We start from the raw sequence: 20,872 nt of genomic DNA, 5'->3' as shown, positions 1-20,872 counted from the left end.
AGTACACTGTCGATCGTTCTGTTCACGGTTGGCGCTTACCTGGTCGTTCATCATGATCTGATTCGGTGGCATATCACCGACCTGTTGCAGCTGGTTAGCTTGCTCACGCTTCTCCTGCTCCACCATGTCCTCCAGCAGTAAGCGCTGCTCCTGCAGGAATGAAAACGAAGCAGAAATAATAGTAAATATCATTTTTTAGCTTACATTTGTTTTTAATTCATTTCCCTACAAAACACTCGATTACATTACGCTACCATTACGCATCCAAGACACGATTTTAAAAAGGCGTGTAGCATGTGTGTAGAGACATCTAAATAAAATAGCATCTAGCAACAAATTTGGCCAACGGTATGCGTGAAGAATGTACCTTGCACAAGCTCAGCTAAGGTTAATAACAACTACGTAATGAAACAAAAGGATGTTTGTCCGTTGAATTATCACCACGCTTGAACAGGTCATTGTGCTCATTGTGTCGGTAAAGATTAAAGCACTGGACTAGCAAAACATAAACCCACACTCAACCCCCCCTTCCTATATTTGCATTCCAATTCAATTGCCCAAAAACAAAACATAAAACTAAAAATGAAATCAAAAACACACAGACAAAGACTCGAGGCGTCGGATGCATCGGATCAAGTTTTCCTGTGAGCGTATTGTGCATAAAAACTACGCCTGGTTGTTGTATGCGGCTTTGCTGTAGTGAATGCATTTTCAAACGTTGCCATTCCTTTAAATTACTAAGAAAATAAAAGAAAAAAAAAACTACCGAACGAGAGCGAAACTAGCAGGTGGTTCTCGGGTGATCTCTAGCTCAGTTTTACAGTGAACGCGTTTCAACAGCGATCCAAACGGTGAACGAAACGTGTGTTGTTGCGATCTTTCGAGCAACGGTAACAGTTGTTGCTGAAGGACAAGTGCAAGATAGTTTAGAGAGGCAATTGGATTGTACGGTGGTGGTGTTGGTGGTGGTTGTGATGTTTAGCATTGGTAGAGGGTGCACTGTTTTGTACTGCTGCCGGAGTTGCCGACGGTTTTGGTTTTGGTGTTTGGTGTTCTCTGGTGGGATGTCTCTCACCTTAAGCAATAGCGATCGTCGCGAGGAAGTATTTGGTACACAGTAGTTTGTGTAATATTTCGCGTAAGGTTGATGCTGGCATTCACAGGAAAGAGAAAAGATAAATTTGTTGATCGAAACGTGGTCTGCGTTGCTTCACACATAGTATAATTACAGTGGCCCACAAACTAATACAGTAGGTAACACACAAGATTGTTTGCAAATAATTTGCTGAAATGGTTCACAAACCAACAGAAAACAGGAAATAGCACCACGGTGTACAAATGAAAACACTGCGTCTGTACACACATGTACAAAAATAAAGTGATTAATGAAATAAGCGACCTGAGCATACCAAACCACAACCACAGCGCTATGGTTTGGTTTTTCCAAGCTAGAAGCTCAGTTTTCAAATGATTTATACAAATCCCATACACAGAAAAAAAACACGCAATGATCTTTGCATACGAAAAACACTTTGTTCGATCGAGTTTGCAAGCTGTGCTGCTGTGGTTACAACCTTCACCCAACCCAACCTGCACTTACCTGCATTGGATTGCCACCGGCTTGGCTGCCCGGATACGGTGGCGGTGGCTCGGGATAGGGCGGTGGCGGTGGTTGCCCCACAGCGGCCGGCACGTTTTGTTGCTGCTGTTGCTGCGGCTGCTGCTGCTGCATCCCTTGCTGCTGCTGCTGCTGCTGCACTTGCAGTTGCTGCTGTTGTTGCTGCTGCTGTTGCATTGCCATCTGTGGTTGATTGCCCATCCCTGGGACAAGCTGCTGCTGCACTTGCTGTAGTGGCGTTTGTAAGATTCGCTGACCCGGTCCCATTTGCTGTACCATTCGGGTTTGCGGTTGCCCGGCAGGAATGATGTTCTGCACCATCCCGCCACCACCATTGGGTCCGAGCTGTTTGAGCTGCTGCATGCGTTGCTGATTGATGAAGCTGTTTAAGAATGTGGAAAGAGAAAAAAGGGCACATAAGAATACTTTTGTAATGGACGAGGCTCATGTTTTACTTACCCTGCCTTCATGGTGGACGTTCCAGCCACTCCCACTGTTCCATCCGCTGCCATCATTCGAGGCCCAGCCACCATTGTGTTTTGTCCGACGACTACACCTTGTTGAAGCTGCAACAAAAAAGAGATACATTTATTATTAATTCAATTGAATCGTTTTAAACTTAAGAATACTCATTCATATAAATCGCGAGTAATCGATTCACATCGAAGAACCTTCAGAATCTTAAATGATTCATGAGTCGCATAGTTTGATACATGTATGGTGAAGCATTCATTACAATTTAAAATTCATTTCGAATCATGATTCAGAATCAGATTCGACGCAGCACTAGCGATAGAAATAACATCCCGGTGCCGTGAGATAATTCATGGAGAATGAGTTAGAGTCACGAATCAAATGATTAACTCAGTAAGAATCATGAGTCACAACTGTGTTTGAGTTGATTGTCCGCGGACAGAGTTAAATGACTCATCAATACTTAACTCTCTAATGTTTTTATTAATTCTATATAGATTCATTTCGAATCATGATTCAGAATCACATTGAATCACTCAGAAGCGTGAGTCAATTCAGGGAGAGTAAGTGAAAAGATTCATTTCGAATAATGATTCAGAATCAAATTGAATCACTCAGTAATATGAGTCAATTCAGAATAAGTGAAGAATAAGTGAAAAGATGAATCAAATTCTCTCTGAGTTATGAGTCACTACTACTGAGAATTGCTAGTTAAATGGTTCGAAGAGTTGAAATATTCATCAAGATTGAACTATCAAAAGAGTGATTTAACTCATTTTCGCAAATGAGTGAAATAAACTCTTAATGATAATTTAATCCAGTTAAAGATAAAACCTGAATAAAATGTTCCAGGAGTCTGAAACTTTTACAGTAAAGAGTTAATAATAATAATAATAATAATAATAATAATAATAATAATAATTATGATAATAATAATAATAATAATAATAATAATAATAATAATAATAATAATAATAATGATAATAATAATAATATTAATATTAATACATTGTTCATATAAGCTAATTTACCTGTTGCTGCTGCATTTGCTGCATCGACGGTTGTCCCATAAGATTTGGTCGCACCATTCTTATCTGATTGCCCGCCATCAGCTTCTGCTGTCCACCGGCAACGGACGACATTTGCATTTGCTGCTGTCCAAACTGCTGTTGCGGCTGCATCTGTTGGTTCTGCTGTTGTTGCATCATTTGACCTTGTGCGGTGGCAAAATTGCTTTGCATCGTATTCTGTACCGCTGTGGCTCCACCCGCACCGGTAAGATGCTGCTGCATAATACCAGTTGGACCGGCCACATTTCTGGCGGCGATCGTGCCACCCGGTCCAACCTGCTGCTGCTGCTGCTGCTGCTGCTGCTGCTGCTTGTTTGCATCATCCATCTTCTCAAACGCACTGGGATCGACGTTTTCGCCGCCTTGCTTCTGTCGCGTTTTTGCATCCCCGTCCTTCGCCTCATCGTCCAGCTCGAGGCTGTCGAGCAGGTTGGACTTTTCGCCGTCGGTCGTATCCAGCTCAGGATCAGCATACTCGAGGATGTTAAAGTGATCGCCCATCTCGGCCGTCAGTGAATCGAGCAGCTCCGCATCATCATCGTCCAGCTCGCCCAGAAGATCGCCCACACCTTCCACCTCACCCATGCCGGTGTTATCTTCTTGCTCCAGCTTTTCCAACTCCGCACTCACGCTGTCCGGGATCTCGGACGATCCGTCCGGTTGTTGGCCACTGCCGGGCGCAGCAGTTTGTTGCTGCTGCTGCTGCTGGGCTGTTTGTGGTCCTCCTCGGGCAATGTTATTTTGCGAAGGTACGTGCGCCTCGCCTTCACCCGCAAGCCGCTGGGCAAGCAGTGCTATGTTTTGCTGATCGGTCTGCGAGGAGGTTAATACTTGCTGTTGATTCATGAGCTGTTGTTGCTGCTGCTGTTGCTGCTGCTGCTGCTGGGAATGCATTAACTGCCCATTGAGCGCCACGAACTGCGTACCATCTGGAGCGTTGGCTCCGGGCTGCCCGCCAAGCTGCATCCGCTGGCGCAGTATTTGACCGCCCTGCTGGCCGTGTTGCTGCTGCTGCTGCTGCTGTATCATGCCTTGCTGTGTAATTACCATCTGATTCGCACCGGCAGTACGGACGATCTGTTGCCGCACCAGTATTTGATTGTTCGCTCCCAGCACGATGTTGCCGGACGGGCGTATCATTGTGCCAGGCATGCGCGGACGGGCCATCATGTTCGGTGGCAGGGGCTGCCGGAACGTTCCCATATCGGTAGGGCTCGAGGGCATCACAGTGCCTTGAGGTTGCATCATTCCCGTTTGCTGCTGCTGCTGTTGCTGTTGCAGCTGTGCTTGTTGCTGTTGTTGCATTTGTGTTGATTGTTGCTGTTGTACCTGTTGCTGTTGTTGTTGCTGTTGCTGCATCTGTTGCTGCTGTTGTTGCAACTGTAGCTGCTGCTGCTGTTGCTGCTGTTGCTGCTGTTGCTCGTCCACCATAAATCCACCGGGCGATTGTACGGACTGGACCGGCGACTGTTGAGCGGAATTCGGCTGCATTAATCCAGCGCCGGCCACAACGCCACCCCCACCAACACCCGCGGATCCGCCCACGGGATTGTTAGGCGCCGGAAGCTGCTGACGCTGCAGCAGGTCACGCAGCTGCCGGTTACCTTCCTGGGGCGATTGCGCAAACCCTTCCGAGCGGGGCGAAGCGAACGGTGAGTTCTGCATGAGATTGTACAGATCGCCCGGCCGTGCGTAAACCGTCGGTCTGGACGTGCCGGTGGAAAACTGTGGCCTTGGTGTGCCCGGTGCCCCTCCCGGATAGCCCGAATCCATCGTGTTGATGCGCATCCCGCCACCGGGCGCGTTCGCGTTCGCCATCTGCGGCCCGGGGTAGGCCGGGCTACGGTTGGCCGCCGCCACCGGGCTTTGATGGCCGAGCGAACGGGGCGTCTGCGGGGAATGGTGCACGGCGTACGTGTCCGCCATCCCCTCGGACGGTGGGCGAACGAACGGATCCATGCCGGAGTGCTGACTGGCCGGCGACTCGGGCAGGATGTCGTGCGGCGACTGCGGTTGCTGCGACTGCGGCGAGAAGGGGCTGAGCGGCATGCGCACCGTTGGGCCACCGGCACCGACGACCTGGCCCTGCATCTGGCGCTGCTGCTGCATTGGCAGCCCGCGCGATGGCATACCCAGCGGGTGCTGGAAGTTGCCCGCAACCGGACTCGAGGGAGCGTTCATACCGACGCCCATCGGGCCAACGGACGGTGCCATGCGACCCTTGCTGACCGGTGACACGAATGGTCCGCGCGAGTTGGGGGACGGACTTGCCATCGGCCCTACCCCACCGGAACCAATGTCGGTTGCCACCTGCAGTTGCATCGTTGGATCTACAAAGCAAAGGAAAATTGCATTAAATTGCGAACTAAATTTGGATTCCGCAACAACAAAAAGCCCCCCTCTCCCTACCTTGCATCCTTTGCTCCGGCAGCAGCAAATGCTGTTGCGATTGTTGCTCTCGGGCGCGCTGCTGCTGCAGCTGCTTCCACTGGCGTTCCTGTTCCGCTTCGCGCATACTTTTTTGCTGCGCATTTATTTTATCCTGATCCTGAATCGGGGGCATGGGAAGGAAAAACAAACAAAGTCAAGTAAGAAAACGATGCGTTAATGAATGGGGTTTGGTTCATTTCTATACACTTTTCTTTTTTAGTGCCACGTATTGTACTCGGAGAGAAAGGAAGCAAATGAAAGAAGAAAACATACTAGCTATCAGTATTAAAAACCATCAATAGGATATATCGAACAGCAGAGAAATCATAAAACAATGCCATCAATACATATATTAGAGAGTAAAACGAATCTATGATTGTAACAAAACAAAAATACAAAAACCAAAGTTATTAGAAGCGTGTTTGCTTGGGAAAACAAACTCAAAAACAACACGAATTCATCATACTCGCGCACAGACAGGTAGTCCAAATTAGTGTATTGCGTTTGCGTAAAAAAAAAACAGCAGACTTTATAGATATTCGTTTTAACCGAGTATTAATCGCATAATTTAAAAAAAAAAAGAAGGGACAGAAACTACAACCATCTATATAGCAATTGCTATCGCTAGCCGTCAGAATTTAATTACATCCAGCAGAGGTGTGCATAACTGTGCAAGGATTTAATGGACAAAAAGAGGTTTCTAATTCGATAAATTTTTAACAACAAACCAGACGAAGTTGAAATGAATAAAACGCGCAATCCCATGCCATTGAAATGAATTAGGAAATGAAATGACAACATAGCGGAATGAAAGTTACTTAAAACTACTACATGAAGCGAAATAAAAGACACCTAATTACAAAAAAGCTACCGAAGAATTATGAGAAAAGATGATAATTTGTAGAAAAGATAAAGTAAGAGTAAGAAAAAGAAGCATTACTGCTGGTAGGATGATAAGATGAGCAAAGACACTAATATACAACAGTACATAAAACACATAAAAATAGCAGGAGTTGTAAAGGTTAAAAACAAGTAACACATACACACATGCAGAGCAGATAATATAAATAGAATACAATGAAAATGATTAATGGAAAAATGCAACAAAAAACATCAATACTACACAAGAAACACTGAGTGAGAACTTCAAAAGATGATTCAAAACTGTTGCCCATTTTGTTTTGTTTTTGCAGATCATTTGCTTTTTTCCCAAAAGAAAGCGTCTTCACACCAAACTAATGGTGTTTTAAAGATGCATAAAATAATTGTCTTTTATACTTTTTAAGTTAAATTTTAAACACTTATAAAAAAGTTGATAAAAGATATCAAAAACATCCATTAGAAGGTCACACTGTTTGAAAAAAGAAGGGAAACAATAACAACAATAAAAGGGAAGCCGATGAGCAAACGTTCCGAACCAGCAGCGAAAAACCAATTCAATTCATAGCAAAATCAATAATCTTAAAAAAACAGTTGTAAAACAAAAAACAATTACCCACAAAAATAAAGGAAGGAAAAAACAACATTAGTTTACGTTTTCTATCTTTTAAGATTCTCACCGTTTCGGGTGCGGTAGTAGTAGTAGTAGTGGTAGTAGTAGGAGCAGAATGGATACTAGCATTACTAGCTGTGGTAGTACTTGTGATGGTGGTGGTGGTAGTAGTAGTAGTGGTGGTGATGGAGGAAGTAGAAACAATAGCTGTCACAGTACTATTTGCAGTTAACATACAGGAAGTATTATTGGTAGTGGTGTTGGTGGTGGTGATGGTGGTGTTGGTAGTGGTTGTTATATTCATGGGATTATTATTGGTGACATTTGTGTTATTGACCCTATCTGACAATGACGGTGTGGTGGTAGTAGTAGTAGCACTAGACGTATGATCGCTATGGAAAGCATTGGCGGAACTGGTGCTGATGGTGCTGCCGCTGTCTTTTACACTGATTGCTGAATCCGTTGTGTCCATGCCAACAATTTCGTGTCTTCCGTTTCCGGCACTATCGCCATTCGTGGCAGCAGCAGCAGCGCTAGCAAGTACCGTATAATGCGACGGCTGAGCAGTTCCGCCGGCATTGCTAACGCCATCCAGCGACGGCAAGGTGCGCATTATTTCCCCGGGCGTCAGCACCCGTATGTGCTGATCGTGCAGGTTCATCACCGTGACCGGACCGGACCCGAGGTGTGCCACTACACTGGGCGTTCTGGGACGCTGCGGACTGCAGACGGTTGCCGTCTGACGGCCCGGGCTTTGTGCGGCGCCAAACAGCTGCTGCTGATGCTGCTGACCACCGGCAGTGATCAGTATCTGCTGCGATCCGTCCTGGCACACGTTGATGATCTTATTGCCGACGCTTGCGGACGACGAGCGCGACGAAGACGATGAAGCACCACCGGCCACGTGCTGGTGCTGTTGGGCAGCAATTTTGTTAATCGTCTGCAGCGATGCGGCCAATATGGGAGATTGCACGGCGGAGCCACTGGCGCCACCACCACCAGCGGCGCCTCCGCTCGCAACAATATTGAACGTTTGCGGCAGAAAGGCCGGTCGTATGTGCGCATACGAGCCGGGTCGCAAGATGGCGCTCGAGTTGACGTTAAAGTTCCCGTTCGGATTGACGGTCACGTTCGGTGCGGGCCCGTTCCGCAGCCCAAACTGGTGGTGATGATGGTGGACGGTAAAGTTGGACGCACCGGGCGACGCGATCACGTTGGGCACGAAAATGTTCGTTCTGCTGTTGCCGATCGCTAGCGTTTTCATGACGTGTGTTGGCGCCATCGGTCCTCCTTGCTGATTGAGCAGCACGTTCACTGCACCCGCTGTTCCCGGGCCGGGCGGCTGCGGCGGCTGCTGTTGTTGTTGTTCCACCGCCTGATTGACCGATGCAAACTGTGCCCGCGGGGGAACGATTTGCTGCTGCACCGGTTGCTGCGTTTGCTGTGCAGTAGAGCCCGCCTGTCCCATCGCCGTCAGGCTGGAGAGATTGATGAACGTGTTCGCAATGTTGGCCGCCACAACCAGGTTCGCTTTGGAGCCACCACCGCCGACGGCAGCGGTGCTGACTCCTACCGCACCAGATGGAGACTCGGACGTGGAGGGTGCTGATGGTGGCGCTTGCGATGCTTGCTGTTCCGCTAGGTTCGCGCTCGACGGGCGTACGATCAAGTTGGACGTCGCGTTATCGCTGATCGAGAGCAGAGGGTTCTGGGAGCGGTGAGCCGAGGTCTCACCGGCGGTGGCGGAGTTGCTCACCGTCATGCTACTACCGGAGGGATGTTGTTGTTGGTGATGGTGTGGTGTAGTGTTAGTGGTGGTGTGTATGAATGGTGTCGTTTCGTTACTGGGGGGTTTGTGAGTGGATGATGGAGCCTTACTACCGTCACCGGGGGCCGAATCTAGTGATGCATTCGTGTTAGTATCGTTAGAAGAGGAGGGAGGTGTGGTATTACAATCGCGTATGGCACTAAAAACATGAGTACTGTTGGAAGCGGCGGTGGCACCGAGCTCGTCTAAGCTATTAGTACTAATGCCATCGTCCAAAGAATTTCCTTGCACCTCAAGTAGTTGGGACTGGTGTTGCTGTAGCGGCGCGCTGCTGTGCAGCATCTGCTGCATCTGCTGTCCGAGGGATGCCGTCTGCTGCTGCTGCTGCTGCTGCATCGGTTGATGAGGCTGCTGCTGCTGGTGATGATGCTGATGAATGTTGAGCTGGTGCTGTTGCTGCACTAACCCACCGGCCGTGACCACCGTTTGCTGGTCCGCACCGATTAGGAGCGAACCCGACTCCGTGGCAAGCGAGCCCGATATGTTCGATGATGAGGAACAAGAGGGGGAAGATGCAGACGATGGGCCAACAATGTTCATCGTACCAGAACTATTGCTGTTGCCATCTTTGGGTGATAATTGTGGTACCTGAATCGATTCGGGATGGGGAAGTGTTGCAATATTTATGAACCATAACCATTTATAGTACTGTAGTAGTTTTTTTTTGTATCGGATTTTTTTTAAATGTATTTTTGCTGTTAGAGCAAATCAAAACTAACACAAACAAACGAACGATTCCGTACACGAACGAACGAACGAACGAACGAACGAACGAATGAACGAACAACTAAACAAACAAACAACAAAAATGAAACAAACAAAAAAAGGGGAAGAACACGGTGCTTTCGAGTGTAGAAGAGAGTAGTAGTGGAAAGTAGTAGAAGAAAGTTGGTAAAAGTAGTTGTCGGTGATGGTGGTGATGTGTTTTCAGGTACGTGGATGAGGTTCGTGTTCCATCGATAAATGGCAACGTAATGTTTGCGTAAGTGTTGCGAAAAGCGCCAACATGGGTCCAATAGCATAACCGGCACGCCTGGATCGTGAATTGATGATGCCGCAGCACATTCTAATGAGCAAGGACATGTACAACTAATCTAGCTTACACATTTGAGTCGATAAGGGAGGGCGGGGTAAAACAAACACAACTTCAATCGTATGTTAGTCACACAAACACGTATGAGGAGCACCGTATACTAAAGAATGAAACACAGTGTATAGAGACAGCGAGAGCGGATGAGTGGGATAATGATGAGAGAGAGAGAGATAATGCTTCAATGGCGTCGAATGATTATTACACTACAAAAACATAGCTCGTGATAATAGGGTAAATCGGGGAGTTTGCGATCTTCTATTCATACGCTATTACTTGTTCGAGTTTGGTGCAAAACAGGCTCTGCAAACTGATTGTTTATACTGGTAAGTTAGTTTCTTAAGTTTGCACTGTTTGCGCGATACGTGCGCGACGAAACAAAACCAACAAGGTGTGCAGCAGGAAGGTGTAAAATCATCCGTAAACAGATGGCAACTGAATGGACGGAAACGGAAAACGTGTGGGTAGTGTCTAACAAAAGGTGCATCGAAGTCTCGACTGGATATAGGTACACACACTCACAAAGACACAGTGGTTTCTATCACACCAAAAAAACAAGAGCCTAAAATTCTTAACAAAAACCTCCACCCCAAAGGGGCAACGACCAGCGCCGTGTGTGGGTTTCTCTCTAAACTCTCTGATTGACTCTTTAACTTTGCAACAACAACAAAAAAAAAACAAAATCTGTTGCCTACAAAAAATCCATTTGACATTGTTGTTTGATTTGAAATGTAACATGTACCCGTGGGGCTGGGAATAATACAGAAAAGTTACTCGACCGGAAGGGAAAAAGAAAGAACTTAATCACAAATAATAAAAGTAAAAACAAAAAAAAAATCCACCCGCGCGTGTGCGTACAATAAATACCTGCTGCGTTTTCTTCATCTTGCTGGCGGACCGGTTGTCGCGGGCCTGCTGCAGGAACGGTTGCTTTTCCTCGTTCGAGAGCAGCCGCCACCGTTTGCTGATCTGCTTCCAGCGGTCGTTCCAGTTCGGGTACTCCGTCTTCAGCTCCGGATGGCTCATGTTGCAGTACAGCACCGACGAAATCGTCGCCATATCGCCCAGCACTGTAAGGCGTGAAGGAAGAAAGAACGTTTGTTGAGCAGCGTGTTTTACAAAAGACTTCAATGCGCTCGAGACGCGGAACGGGCGTTGTAGTAGTAGTAGTAGCAGGGGGAGAAAAAAACGGGGATGACAAACTCACTTTCGTCCTTGCGCATTTTTTCCGACAGCTTCTGGGCGCTCTTCACGTTCGTTTCATCCAGCGCACCGACCATCACGCCCGTACCAGTGCCGGCGGCAGCAACGACCGAAGCGCCACCGGCCAGGTTGTCGGTGGTCGGTGCGGGAGTAGTATCCATCGGCGTAGGACCGCCCGGGAGCGCTGGTACGCTTTGAGGCGTACCCCACTGTTGGCCGGGTTGCTGCATTGGCGCTTGCACCACCCCAATCGTTCCCGGGGATTGATTTTGACTAGGATCCTGGTATCCGCCCATCATTGCGCTGAAGGAAACGTGTTTAAATGGATTAATTACACTATTGACAACGAAAAAAAAACGGATGCATGCATTCGATAGTAACAGTTCTAGCACTAATGGCCAGGCTAGGAATGGAGGTGTGAATGGGTTACTTGTTGTGAGGGGTAAGAGGGTTTCATTTCACTCGGTTGTGATGCAGGAAAATGAAGCCGTGCATATTATCGCTACCAAAATCACTCTTTCGCGGGTGTCTGTGTGGGTGTGTGTGTGTGTGTGTGGGTGTGCAAGCTCAGTTAAAGGTTGATGGTTGATAGAGGATAGCGTTGCACTGTTGCACCAAACAAAAGCAATAGCCCCACCAATCGTCAGCTCCATTCCTACCTGCTGGAAAGGAAGTCATTTGAAAAGTACCCTCGAGATAGTTGCTGCTGGTTGGCATCAACCACTGGACCGCCAACTGGGAGCGACAGTTGCTGCTGCTGTTGCGTTTGCTGTTGCTGCTGCTGCACCGGCATCATAGGGAATGTCGCGTTGGGTTGCTGCTGCTGCTGCTGCTGTTGCATTGCTTGGTTCGGGCCTAATGGCGAGGGTTGCATAATGCCAGTCTGCATCATTCCGACACCCGGCTGTTGCTGCTGCTGCAGCATCATCTGTCCACCCATGGCTGTTTGGCCGGCCATGTGTGGCTGGGGCATTATGGCCATTGGATTGCCCATCTGCTGTTGCTGCTGCTGAGGTGATTGATTCACTGCCACCCCACCCATTACGGTACCAGCGGCGAGCGGTGACTGCTGAGCGTCCGTGAGCATTCCCTGCTGGTTGGCCATCTGCATTGTTTGCGGCATCACAACCGACTGTAGCGTGCGTTGCTGCTGCTGCTGTTGCGATTGTGGATGTGTGCCCACCACCATTTGCGCTTGCTGTGATTGAAGTTGCTGCTGCTGCTGCTGCTGTTGATCCTGCTGCATTGGCTGTGGTTGCTGCGGTGGATGCACCATCGTTTGTCCGGCCGTGGCAATGTAGCGCGTGTTGACCGCCTTCTTCGTCACGTCGGCACTGTGCGACGGTGTGGACGTGTTGGACGTGTACGGCGTCATGGAGCTGGCAAGCATCGATTCCTGAGATTCCTGAAACGTAACGAAAGGCAAACAAAAACGTCAGTGCGCATATTCTCTTCCACGAAAACAATGGCCTTTTCCACTTTCTTTCCCTTACCTGTGATTCGTCCGTGAGGACGGTTTTGAAAATCTCCTCCACCACCTTGCTGTCCATCTGGCCAATGTTGGTGAGATCAAAGTGCGGGCTCAGCATGTCCACCAGCTCGTCCTTGGACGATTTGGCCAGCGTATCGGTGAGCTCCGGGTCGGTCGCCAGCTCGTCAAAGGCCGCGGAGTGCTTGATCAGCTCGTCCTCGGTCATGATTTGGCTCACAAAGTCCTCCTCGATCAGGTCGTTCGGCAGGCCGAGCACATCGTTCAGCCCCTCCGTGTCGCTGGTCTCATCCTCCTCCATCTTGGTGGGAGCGGGACCACCGTTCGCGGTAAAGCCGCCCGCCGCGTTGTTCGCCCCACTGGAAGACATAGCGGCGGCTGCCGCTGCCGGTGAAGGCGCAACCGACGACGGCGGCGGCGGCGCGGCACTGCTGCCCGGTGTGCCCGGTTGCGATTGGGACGTTCCGCCGCCGCCGGTTGCTGTTCGCTGTCCCGGATGTTGTGGCACTGCGGCGCCCTGCTGCCCACCCGCCGCCTGGCTCTTAATCGACGGACCCACCTGACTAGCAGCGGTCGCAGCGCTGGCGGTCGACGGGGCCACCCCCGGCTGCGCGTCGGAATGCTCCTTCGCCTGCGCGCTGGCCACTTCCTCCTCCTTGCTCTTCACAGCCTCGAACAGCTTCAGCTCCTCCGCCGACAGCTTCACCGTCTTGTCGTCCGACACGTCGCTCTTCGCCTCCTCGTCGCTGGCCGGCGCCTCAAACAGTGGCGCATTCGCGGCCAGCAGCGTGCGCCCGAAGAACGCGTCCTGCAGTATGCTCGGATAGATCTCGATCAGCTTGCTCTTCGGCTTGCGCCGGATCGGTTTCTTCTTTGGCTTGTTGCTGCTACCACCGGGCTGCCCGTCCTCTGCCCGCCCGTCCTCGCCCAGCCCGTCCACCAGGTCCTCGTCGTCCTTGCCGTCCTTCGTTCGGATGCCCCGGTTGCGCACAAAGAACCCACCGATGCCTAGTTTTTGCAGGTTGCGCTGCCGCTTCTTGCGCAGCACCACCGTCCCCGTTTCGGTCGTGAACAGCGCGAAGCCTTCCGGTGGCGTTGGATCGTTCCACACCATGCCGTCCTTGTAGATTTCCGCCTCCTCGCGCGGATCGAGCGGCTCGAGGCGCATCTCCTCGAGCGAGTTGTCGTGGCTGCTGCCCGCCACCACCGACTCGATCGCCGCCAGTATGCCCGCATCCTTTTCGGCCGCCTGCGGTTCGACCGGCGGCAGCTTCGGTTTGCGCTTTCCCCGCTTGCCGAACTCGGCCTGCAGCGCCTTGATCTGGTGCAGGCCGTGCTCGCTCAGGCACACGCCGTCCAGGTAGTGGTTGCCTTCCAGCGCGAGCGGCGCTATCCGTTCCTCCTGCTTGGCGCTCAGCTTCGCCAGTGCGCTTGCCGTGAGCGCCGAAGCTGCTGCTGCTGCCGCAATCGCCGGCACGGTCGCGGTGGAGGATTTGCGCTTCGGCACCAGATGGGGCGGCGGCTGATCGGTCGGCCGGCAACCGACGCACGTGTAGCCCTCCTCGGCGCACCGTTCCGCGTCCGCCTCCGTCTTGATCTGGTCGCAGCCACAGTGCAGCCACCGTTCGCACTGGTGGCACTGGATGATCAGCTCGCCCTCCGCGTAACCCTCGCTGCAGGACGGGCAGCTCGACTGGCTCGCGCACGGCCCACACTCGGTGTACGCGTTCATCCAGGCGCAGTTAAACCCGGGACTGTTGGCGCCGCACTTAAGGCACATCGCACACCACTTGCACTTCCACGTGCCCTGCGGCACCTGCTCGAGCGGCGGATCCATGCAGTAGGTGTGGTACGAGATGTCGCAATCGTCGCACAGTATGAGCCGCGCCTCGTCGTGCCGCTGGCCGCACCCCTCGCATATCGTGCAGTCCAGGCAGCGCCAGCCCTTCTGCAGGATCACCTTCGTCACCTTCACGTTCGTGCAGTACGGATGGTAGCACTGGCCGCACTGGGTGCAGGAGATCAGACAACCCTCCTGGTCCGTCCCGATCGCGCCGCACATCACGCAAATGTCCTGCGTCAGCACGAACTTGTCCTTGGCCGAGCACAGCACCAGCCGGTTCTCGCCGCCCGGCTCCTCCTCGCTGGCCTTCGCCGCCGTCGCCTGGTCCGCCGTCGGCCGCTGCAGCCCCAGCCCGGGCACACCGAAGATGCCGCGCATCTTCGCCTTCGAGCCGCGCTTCCGCGTAATGTCCGCCAGGCGGGACTTTTTCTGGAATCCCTTGCCGAGCCCTTTCGGCCGGCTCCCCGCCAGCCCACCGCTCAGCGACAGCCCGAGCCGCTTTTTCGCTATCTTGCTCGCCACGTACGGTTTGCCCTTGCCGAGCCCGACATCCAACGAGCCGCTCCCGCTGCGCTCCAATCGATCGCGCACCGATTCCCGCCCCTCCGGCCCGTCCACGTCCATCGCGTCGTCGTTCGCGCTGTCCTGCGAACCCGACATGCCGTCCTCGTCCACGCTGCTGGTGCGGCGCAGGGCCGCCGCCAGTCGCCCGCTGTGTATGACCGTCTTGCACGGGCTGCACAGATACTCGTAGTCCGGGTTCGCCTCCTTGCGCGCATTGTACACCGACAGCTCCGCGTCCGGATCGCACGTGCTGTGCACGAACTTGTAGCACACGCTGCACTTGACCATCTCGCGGTGGGCCGCCGCCCGGTACGCCCGGTGGCAGATCGGGCAGGAGAAGCCCTTGTTGCGCTGCTGATAGCACGAGTCGCACACGGTGTAGTGCGAGTGCCAGCGCGACGAAGCCCCGGCGCCGGGCGTGCGCGCCCCACAGTCCGAGCACACCCGGCAGCAGCGGCACTTCCAGCCGATCTTCGGTATCGACGTCATGACCGGGCGCAGGCAGCTCGCGTGGTAGATCTTGTCGCAAAGCTCGCACGCGACCGAGCGGCCCTCGGACGAGTCCGGTACGCGGCAGATTTGGCACTTCTTGCACGAGTTGCACTGCCAGCCGGTCCGGACGCCCGGCAGCTGGGCCAGCCCGACGCACGTGCCGTGGTAGTGGTCGCCACAGATCGAGCACATCACCAGGTTGCCGACGTCGCCGAGCGCCGAACACTGCCGGCAGTTGATGTCCTCCGCACACACTAAAGGCACTTGTCCGAGATGCTCCTTGCAGAAGATGTTGTACGTCTGGATGACCTGGAACCCGCCGGACGCGGCTACGCACGGGAAGTGGTACCACTTGGGGCAAGACATCTGCCGAAGACGAAAAGAGAGAGAGAGAGAGAGAATGTAAATGTAGAGAAGGAAAGCATCTTCACATGTACCAATTATTACCTTGCACGACAGGCTGGCACCGTAGTGGGTGCAAAAGTGACACCGTCGGCTGAGACTCTGCACCACCATCAGCTCCAGGTTGCTTAGCGTCCCGCTGACCGGGTCCCGCCCCACCCCGTACGACCAGAGCGCGCAGGACCGGTGGACGTAGAAGTAGCCTCCATCGCTAATCGAGCTATCCAGCACCTCCAGATGACCGATCTTTTCCAGCTCGTCCGTGTACTCGGCATTTGGTATTGGATTTCTGCAACAAAAAAAAATCGGAAAAAGGAAGATATAACTCAAGTGCTTCAAAAAGTAAGCTGAAATTTTGTTTAAAGGTCCATTTACTGATCATGTAAAAGTGATCGTATAATTTTACATTTTCGGTTGTATTTATATTAAAACTCGTTGAATTATAATGAAATTAGAGGTAAAAGAAGACCCCAAATGGTAAATATCATTTACTTATTAATTAAATTATTTTAATAAACTTGTTTTCCGTCATTTTTCGATAATTTCATGCACACGATCGTAGAAAAAGCTTTTTTAAAATAATTTAATTTGTCTAGAAATCATGATCATAGATCGAAGAGACCAAGTATCTATAGTTTTACGCCTCAGCGTCTTATTTCAACTTGTTTTATAGTGAATATAATAAAAACAACTATCCTAACCCAGCCGTACACTTACTTGCACTTGTTGGAGCCTTTCTGTCGCTTGCTGCTGCCGAGCTGGGGCGGCCCGAGCAAGCTGTTCGCCCGTGGACTTTTGTCGCCGAACGCATCGGTCCCGTTCGTGCCGCTGTGCGATTTGTCTTCCTGCGACAGTGCGGACGCAATCTGGTCCGCGGCCAGCGTCATCTCGATGCGCAACATTTCGCCCTGCCCGAGCTGGCTCCGTTCGCCGAGATTGCACAGGATGCACTGCTTGCCCGGGTACTTCTCGGGAAAGTACGGCATATCGTCCGGCGCGGGCATGAGCAGGGCCGGATCGGCCTCGATCTCGCCGGTCGGCGTGGACGCGACGGAGCTGTTGGCCGTGCTGGCTGCGCCACCGCCATCATCGCTCGGGGAAGCAAGCAGTGAGCCGCCGAACCCGGCGGTCGGTGAAGCTAGCGGCACGGGCGCACCCGACGACGGACTCCGCGCACCGGGCGTGATGGAACTCGAGGGAATGGTGGTGGTGGTGGTGGTGGTAGTGTCGTGCATTGCCATCTCCATTTTCCTTTTAGGAATACCACCACGAACAACATTAGTACTTTTATATCTACAAAAAGAGAAGCGGTGGAAAAAAGGGGGAAAAGGCATACAAGGGCCACTGGTTAGGAAAGGTTTACAGTTACACGGACTACAGCGACAGCGGTGGGGCGAACTACGGGCGGGGCGAGAGAGAGAGAGAGAGGGGAGGGGGACCTCTACACGTTACCTTTTAACAACTTTGCTTTCCGCGGCGGACGGTGACGTGCTTCCGCCGGCCAGTGAGGCAGCGGCCGCGATCGTAGCACCGCTCAGCTTGATCATCGTGGTGCTGCTGCTGCTGTTGCCGAAACCGCCTGCGGGACCGCTGCCGGCCGGATTTGTGCCACCCCCGGACGACATCTTCAGCAGCGGGATGAAATCTTTCTTCGGCCGCCCGGGACCGCGGCGAAGGGCCGCGGCCGATGGTTTGCCACCGCCGAGACCGAACCGCACGACCGGCGGGTGTGCCGCCGCCGGTGACGACACAGACGACGGCGAGGACGATGCCGGCGACGATGCGTTCGAGGAGGAGGCGGACGAGCCGGTGCCACTGTTGAGCGTTACGCTAGCGGTGCCGGTTCCAGCGGACGAGGACGACGCGTTCAGTATGATCGTTTTGATCGTTAGCTTCTGATGCTGTGGCTTCGGCGCTGCTGCTGCTGTGCTGCTGCGGGGAGTCGTCTCCTCCGTTCGGTTATTGCTGCCGTTGCTGCTGCTGCTGCCTCCACCATCAACTGACTGTTGCGGTTGCTGCTGCTGCTGCTGCGGCTCGTCGAGATTCTGCGGCAGACAGTCGTCGGTCGGCGAGGATTGACACGAGATGGTGGTCGCCGGGTCCAAAATTGCTTCTGCACGCGGTGGATGTTTTGGAGGGGTGCGTGTGGGTGGTGTCAATGCGTTTTTTGTTGGGTTGTTGTGTTGTGGGGATACAATCCGAAACCCCGATGATGATCGCGGTGAACGATTGGAAGGAAGCCGGAATTAAACGTAATGATGATGATGAAATTCGGCGAATTTTAATGCAATAAATAGGTGCACAAGGGCGGGGGGAAGAGCGCGTGATTGGGACGTGAACCGGGGGGGTGCACCGAGACGTCCAAAAATGGAATCTTTCACTAATTTAAGCAGCCTTTAATCTATGCGATACGAACAAACGAGCTACGAAAAACTGGGCACACCACCTGATGACAGTGGCCAGATGCTAATAGGCATGAATTCTGCTTCCCTCCGGAATGTTGCTCCGGGAAGGGTCACCCAGCTACCAACTTACTATCAAACTTAGCTATTACTTGCTGCAGAAATGGCGATAGGAATAGGGATTACTGGAGGCGTTACACGAAGGAGTATAGCGCGTGTATTGTGTTTCTGAGTGTGTGTGTGTCGGAATTTCCTTTTTAGTGTGTGTTGGAAGGGTGTCGATGTGTGTGTGTGTGATGTATGATAAGAGGAATTATGTTCTACACACTAATAAAATAGAAACAGTACGTGTTTTTTTCTGTTTGCTTTTTTTGCAGAGAGTAGCAGGATGGGATGGTGGTGGTGGTGGTGGTGGTAGATAGGCGCACCTCTATAGTGTTCTGGGCTCTACTGGTGGTCTGTAAAAATGTGGCAGAAAAGCGTGTAAATTTAGAAATCATAAAGTGAGAAATTAAGAAAATCAAAGTTTGTTGAACGGTAAATTAAGTTGGTTAACGGTTTAGCGAAACATAAATCCCACTTCCAAAAAAAAAAACAAAAAAAAGGAAAGGTTAGTGTTGTTAATTTGTATGCACAATTGTCTTAAAATAACCATTTAACATAAAATTGTACCACTAACAAAAAGATTAGAAATTAACAATAAAGTACAAATCAAGCGTCAATCGTCTTGCGTTTTAGTGCGTTAAAGTGCACGCGCGCGTGTGTTTGTGGAAATAGTATTTTTATCAATCGACAGGATACCTTCACACTCTAGCAGTAGGGGGAACCGGTTGGTTTTTTTTTTATTTCGACGAGGAATAGGAAGGATCAAAGAGCTTTAGCAAGCGTCGTTTTCTAAAAACGAAACTACCTGAACTATTACAACACAATTCAATTAGCTCACACAATCGCACAACACTACTTCTAGCTTCTACATTGGCAGGCAGGCGGCATCACACACACACACAATTCCACCTACCCGCACCTACCCACCAAGCAGTCGGGGAGGGGGCAACTTACCGAGCGGCGCATTCAACGACAATGCATCCTGGTCCTGGATGAACTCGTAATCACCGTAATCGGAACCATCCTCGAAGTCGTTGGTGTCGAGCAGTATTTGTTCCGGATCCATGCTCACTTCCGGTTAATGGGGCGGTTCGTCGCCCTGCGCGATTGTAGATCCGTTCCCCGGCACTACTGGTGCGGCCCGTCGTGCACAAGCGGCGACGGCCCAAACACATGTGCGCCACCGACAGACGACGCACGCACACACATACACATACACACACAAACACGCGCACGCGGATGATGAAAACTAAACTATTTCACTGCAATTCTTAGAGCACAACTCAAAAACATCAACATACAAAAACATTAACGCAAATGTCCGTTTGCTTCTTCTTCTTCCTCTTCTTGGGCTTCGGGTATGCTATGACTTCTTCTTCGCGGGTTTCTTCTATTGCAACTTTCCGTTTCCGTGTACTTTTCTCTCGCTCTCTTTCTCTCTCTTTCTCGCTCGCTCTACTCGTATACACGTTCACTTTTCAATCATCATTTCCTCTCACGCGGGGTTTCCTTCTTTTTCGGGAATGGGGGAGGAGGACGCGGGCACCAGGCTACCAGGCTACCAGTCGTGTTACGTTTTTTTCCGCCTTCTTTTCCATGAATACATGCGTTTCAAATTCTGACGGGCAGCGGCGGCTGGCTTACAACGACACTATACACACATTTCCTGGTGGTGGCTGGCCCATGCTGAAAAGGATTAGAAATGTATCGGGTGCTTTAGTGAACACTCAATCGGGGGGGTGTGTTCGATGCGCCCGCCGGAAAACGGGAAATCGGTTTCGGCGGGGCAGCACAGAACGACACACCGACAACGGGAGAGGGTAACCCTTCCCTCAAGGTAGGAAAGGGTTACTGTGCGATCAAGATAACCGAGGAGGAGCGGGAAGTTAAAGGGAAGGGGTTAGAATGGGACACTACGGGAAGGTGAGGAATTTCACAATGCAATCGTTTGAAACACCACAAATCACAGTGCACCGTGACACTGCACTGCACGGGGGGGATTGATTATTTGCAAACACACAGAAGCACACACTGCCCCCTTCACCTAGCCTTCCACTCCACCACCACCACCAACAACAACCCGTTTCAGCGTTTGGCTTCTTTGACGGGTGTTGACGGGTGGGAGGACCGAGGCGGCGGTGGTAGCCCGTGCGTGTGTGTGTGTGTTCTTCAGCTCACGGGGAGCCTTTTAGCTTTTCTGCTTTTCCGACCACCACCGTTCGATTCCCGTTTCACAGATCACAGATCACTAGAACGCACGGCGACCAGTCCAGAACACCACGACGACCGATGCGGCAAGGGGCCCACGGCGGTGCTGGTGCTCGTCATCGTTCGCGGTCGCCATTGTTGGGAAAGCCAACGGGTCGATTT

At 51.5% G+C, this 20,872-nt stretch overlaps 1 protein-coding gene across 4 annotated transcripts in view; it reads right to left on the bottom strand.

Moving 5' to 3' along the window:
* The window catches only part of LOC120958374 (uncharacterized), a 33,030-nt gene that overhangs the window by 11,892 nt on the left and 266 nt on the right, over window positions 1-20,872 (bottom strand). The window contains exons 2-15 of one of the 4 annotated variants that reach the window (XM_040381121.2): window positions 19,457-20,188; window positions 17,448-18,108; window positions 16,713-17,288; window positions 16,041-16,284; window positions 12,699-15,959; window positions 11,865-12,610; window positions 11,210-11,508; window positions 10,870-11,072; window positions 9,144-9,500; window positions 5,572-5,710; window positions 3,124-5,492; window positions 2,078-2,184; window positions 1,601-2,000; window positions 40-150 (exon numbers count right to left, since the gene is read on the bottom strand). In XM_040381121.2, coding sequence (XP_040237055.2) covers window positions 40-150; window positions 1,601-2,000; window positions 2,078-2,184; window positions 3,124-5,492; window positions 5,572-5,710; window positions 9,144-9,500; window positions 10,870-11,072; window positions 11,210-11,508; window positions 11,865-12,610; window positions 12,699-15,959; window positions 16,041-16,284; window positions 16,713-17,288; window positions 17,448-18,108; window positions 19,457-19,568 — 9,585 coding nt within the window. In that variant the 5' untranslated portion in view covers window positions 19,569-20,188. The remainder of the gene's footprint in view (window positions 1-39; window positions 151-1,600; window positions 2,001-2,077; window positions 2,185-3,123; window positions 5,493-5,571; window positions 5,711-9,143; window positions 9,501-10,869; window positions 11,073-11,209; window positions 11,509-11,864; window positions 12,611-12,698; window positions 15,960-16,040; window positions 16,285-16,712; window positions 17,289-17,447; window positions 18,109-19,456; window positions 20,189-20,872) is intronic. The other 3 variants (XM_040381122.2, XM_049609916.1, XM_040381125.2) reach the window with 3 other exon arrangements.

Source organism: Anopheles coluzzii, chromosome 3 (genome assembly GCF_943734685.1).
Source record: "Anopheles coluzzii chromosome 3, AcolN3, whole genome shotgun sequence".
NCBI classification, from domain to species: Eukaryota; Metazoa; Arthropoda; class Insecta; order Diptera; family Culicidae; genus Anopheles; species Anopheles coluzzii.
Note: the sequence above shows the minus strand (reverse complement) of the source record. Positions and strands in the feature narration are given on the sequence as shown.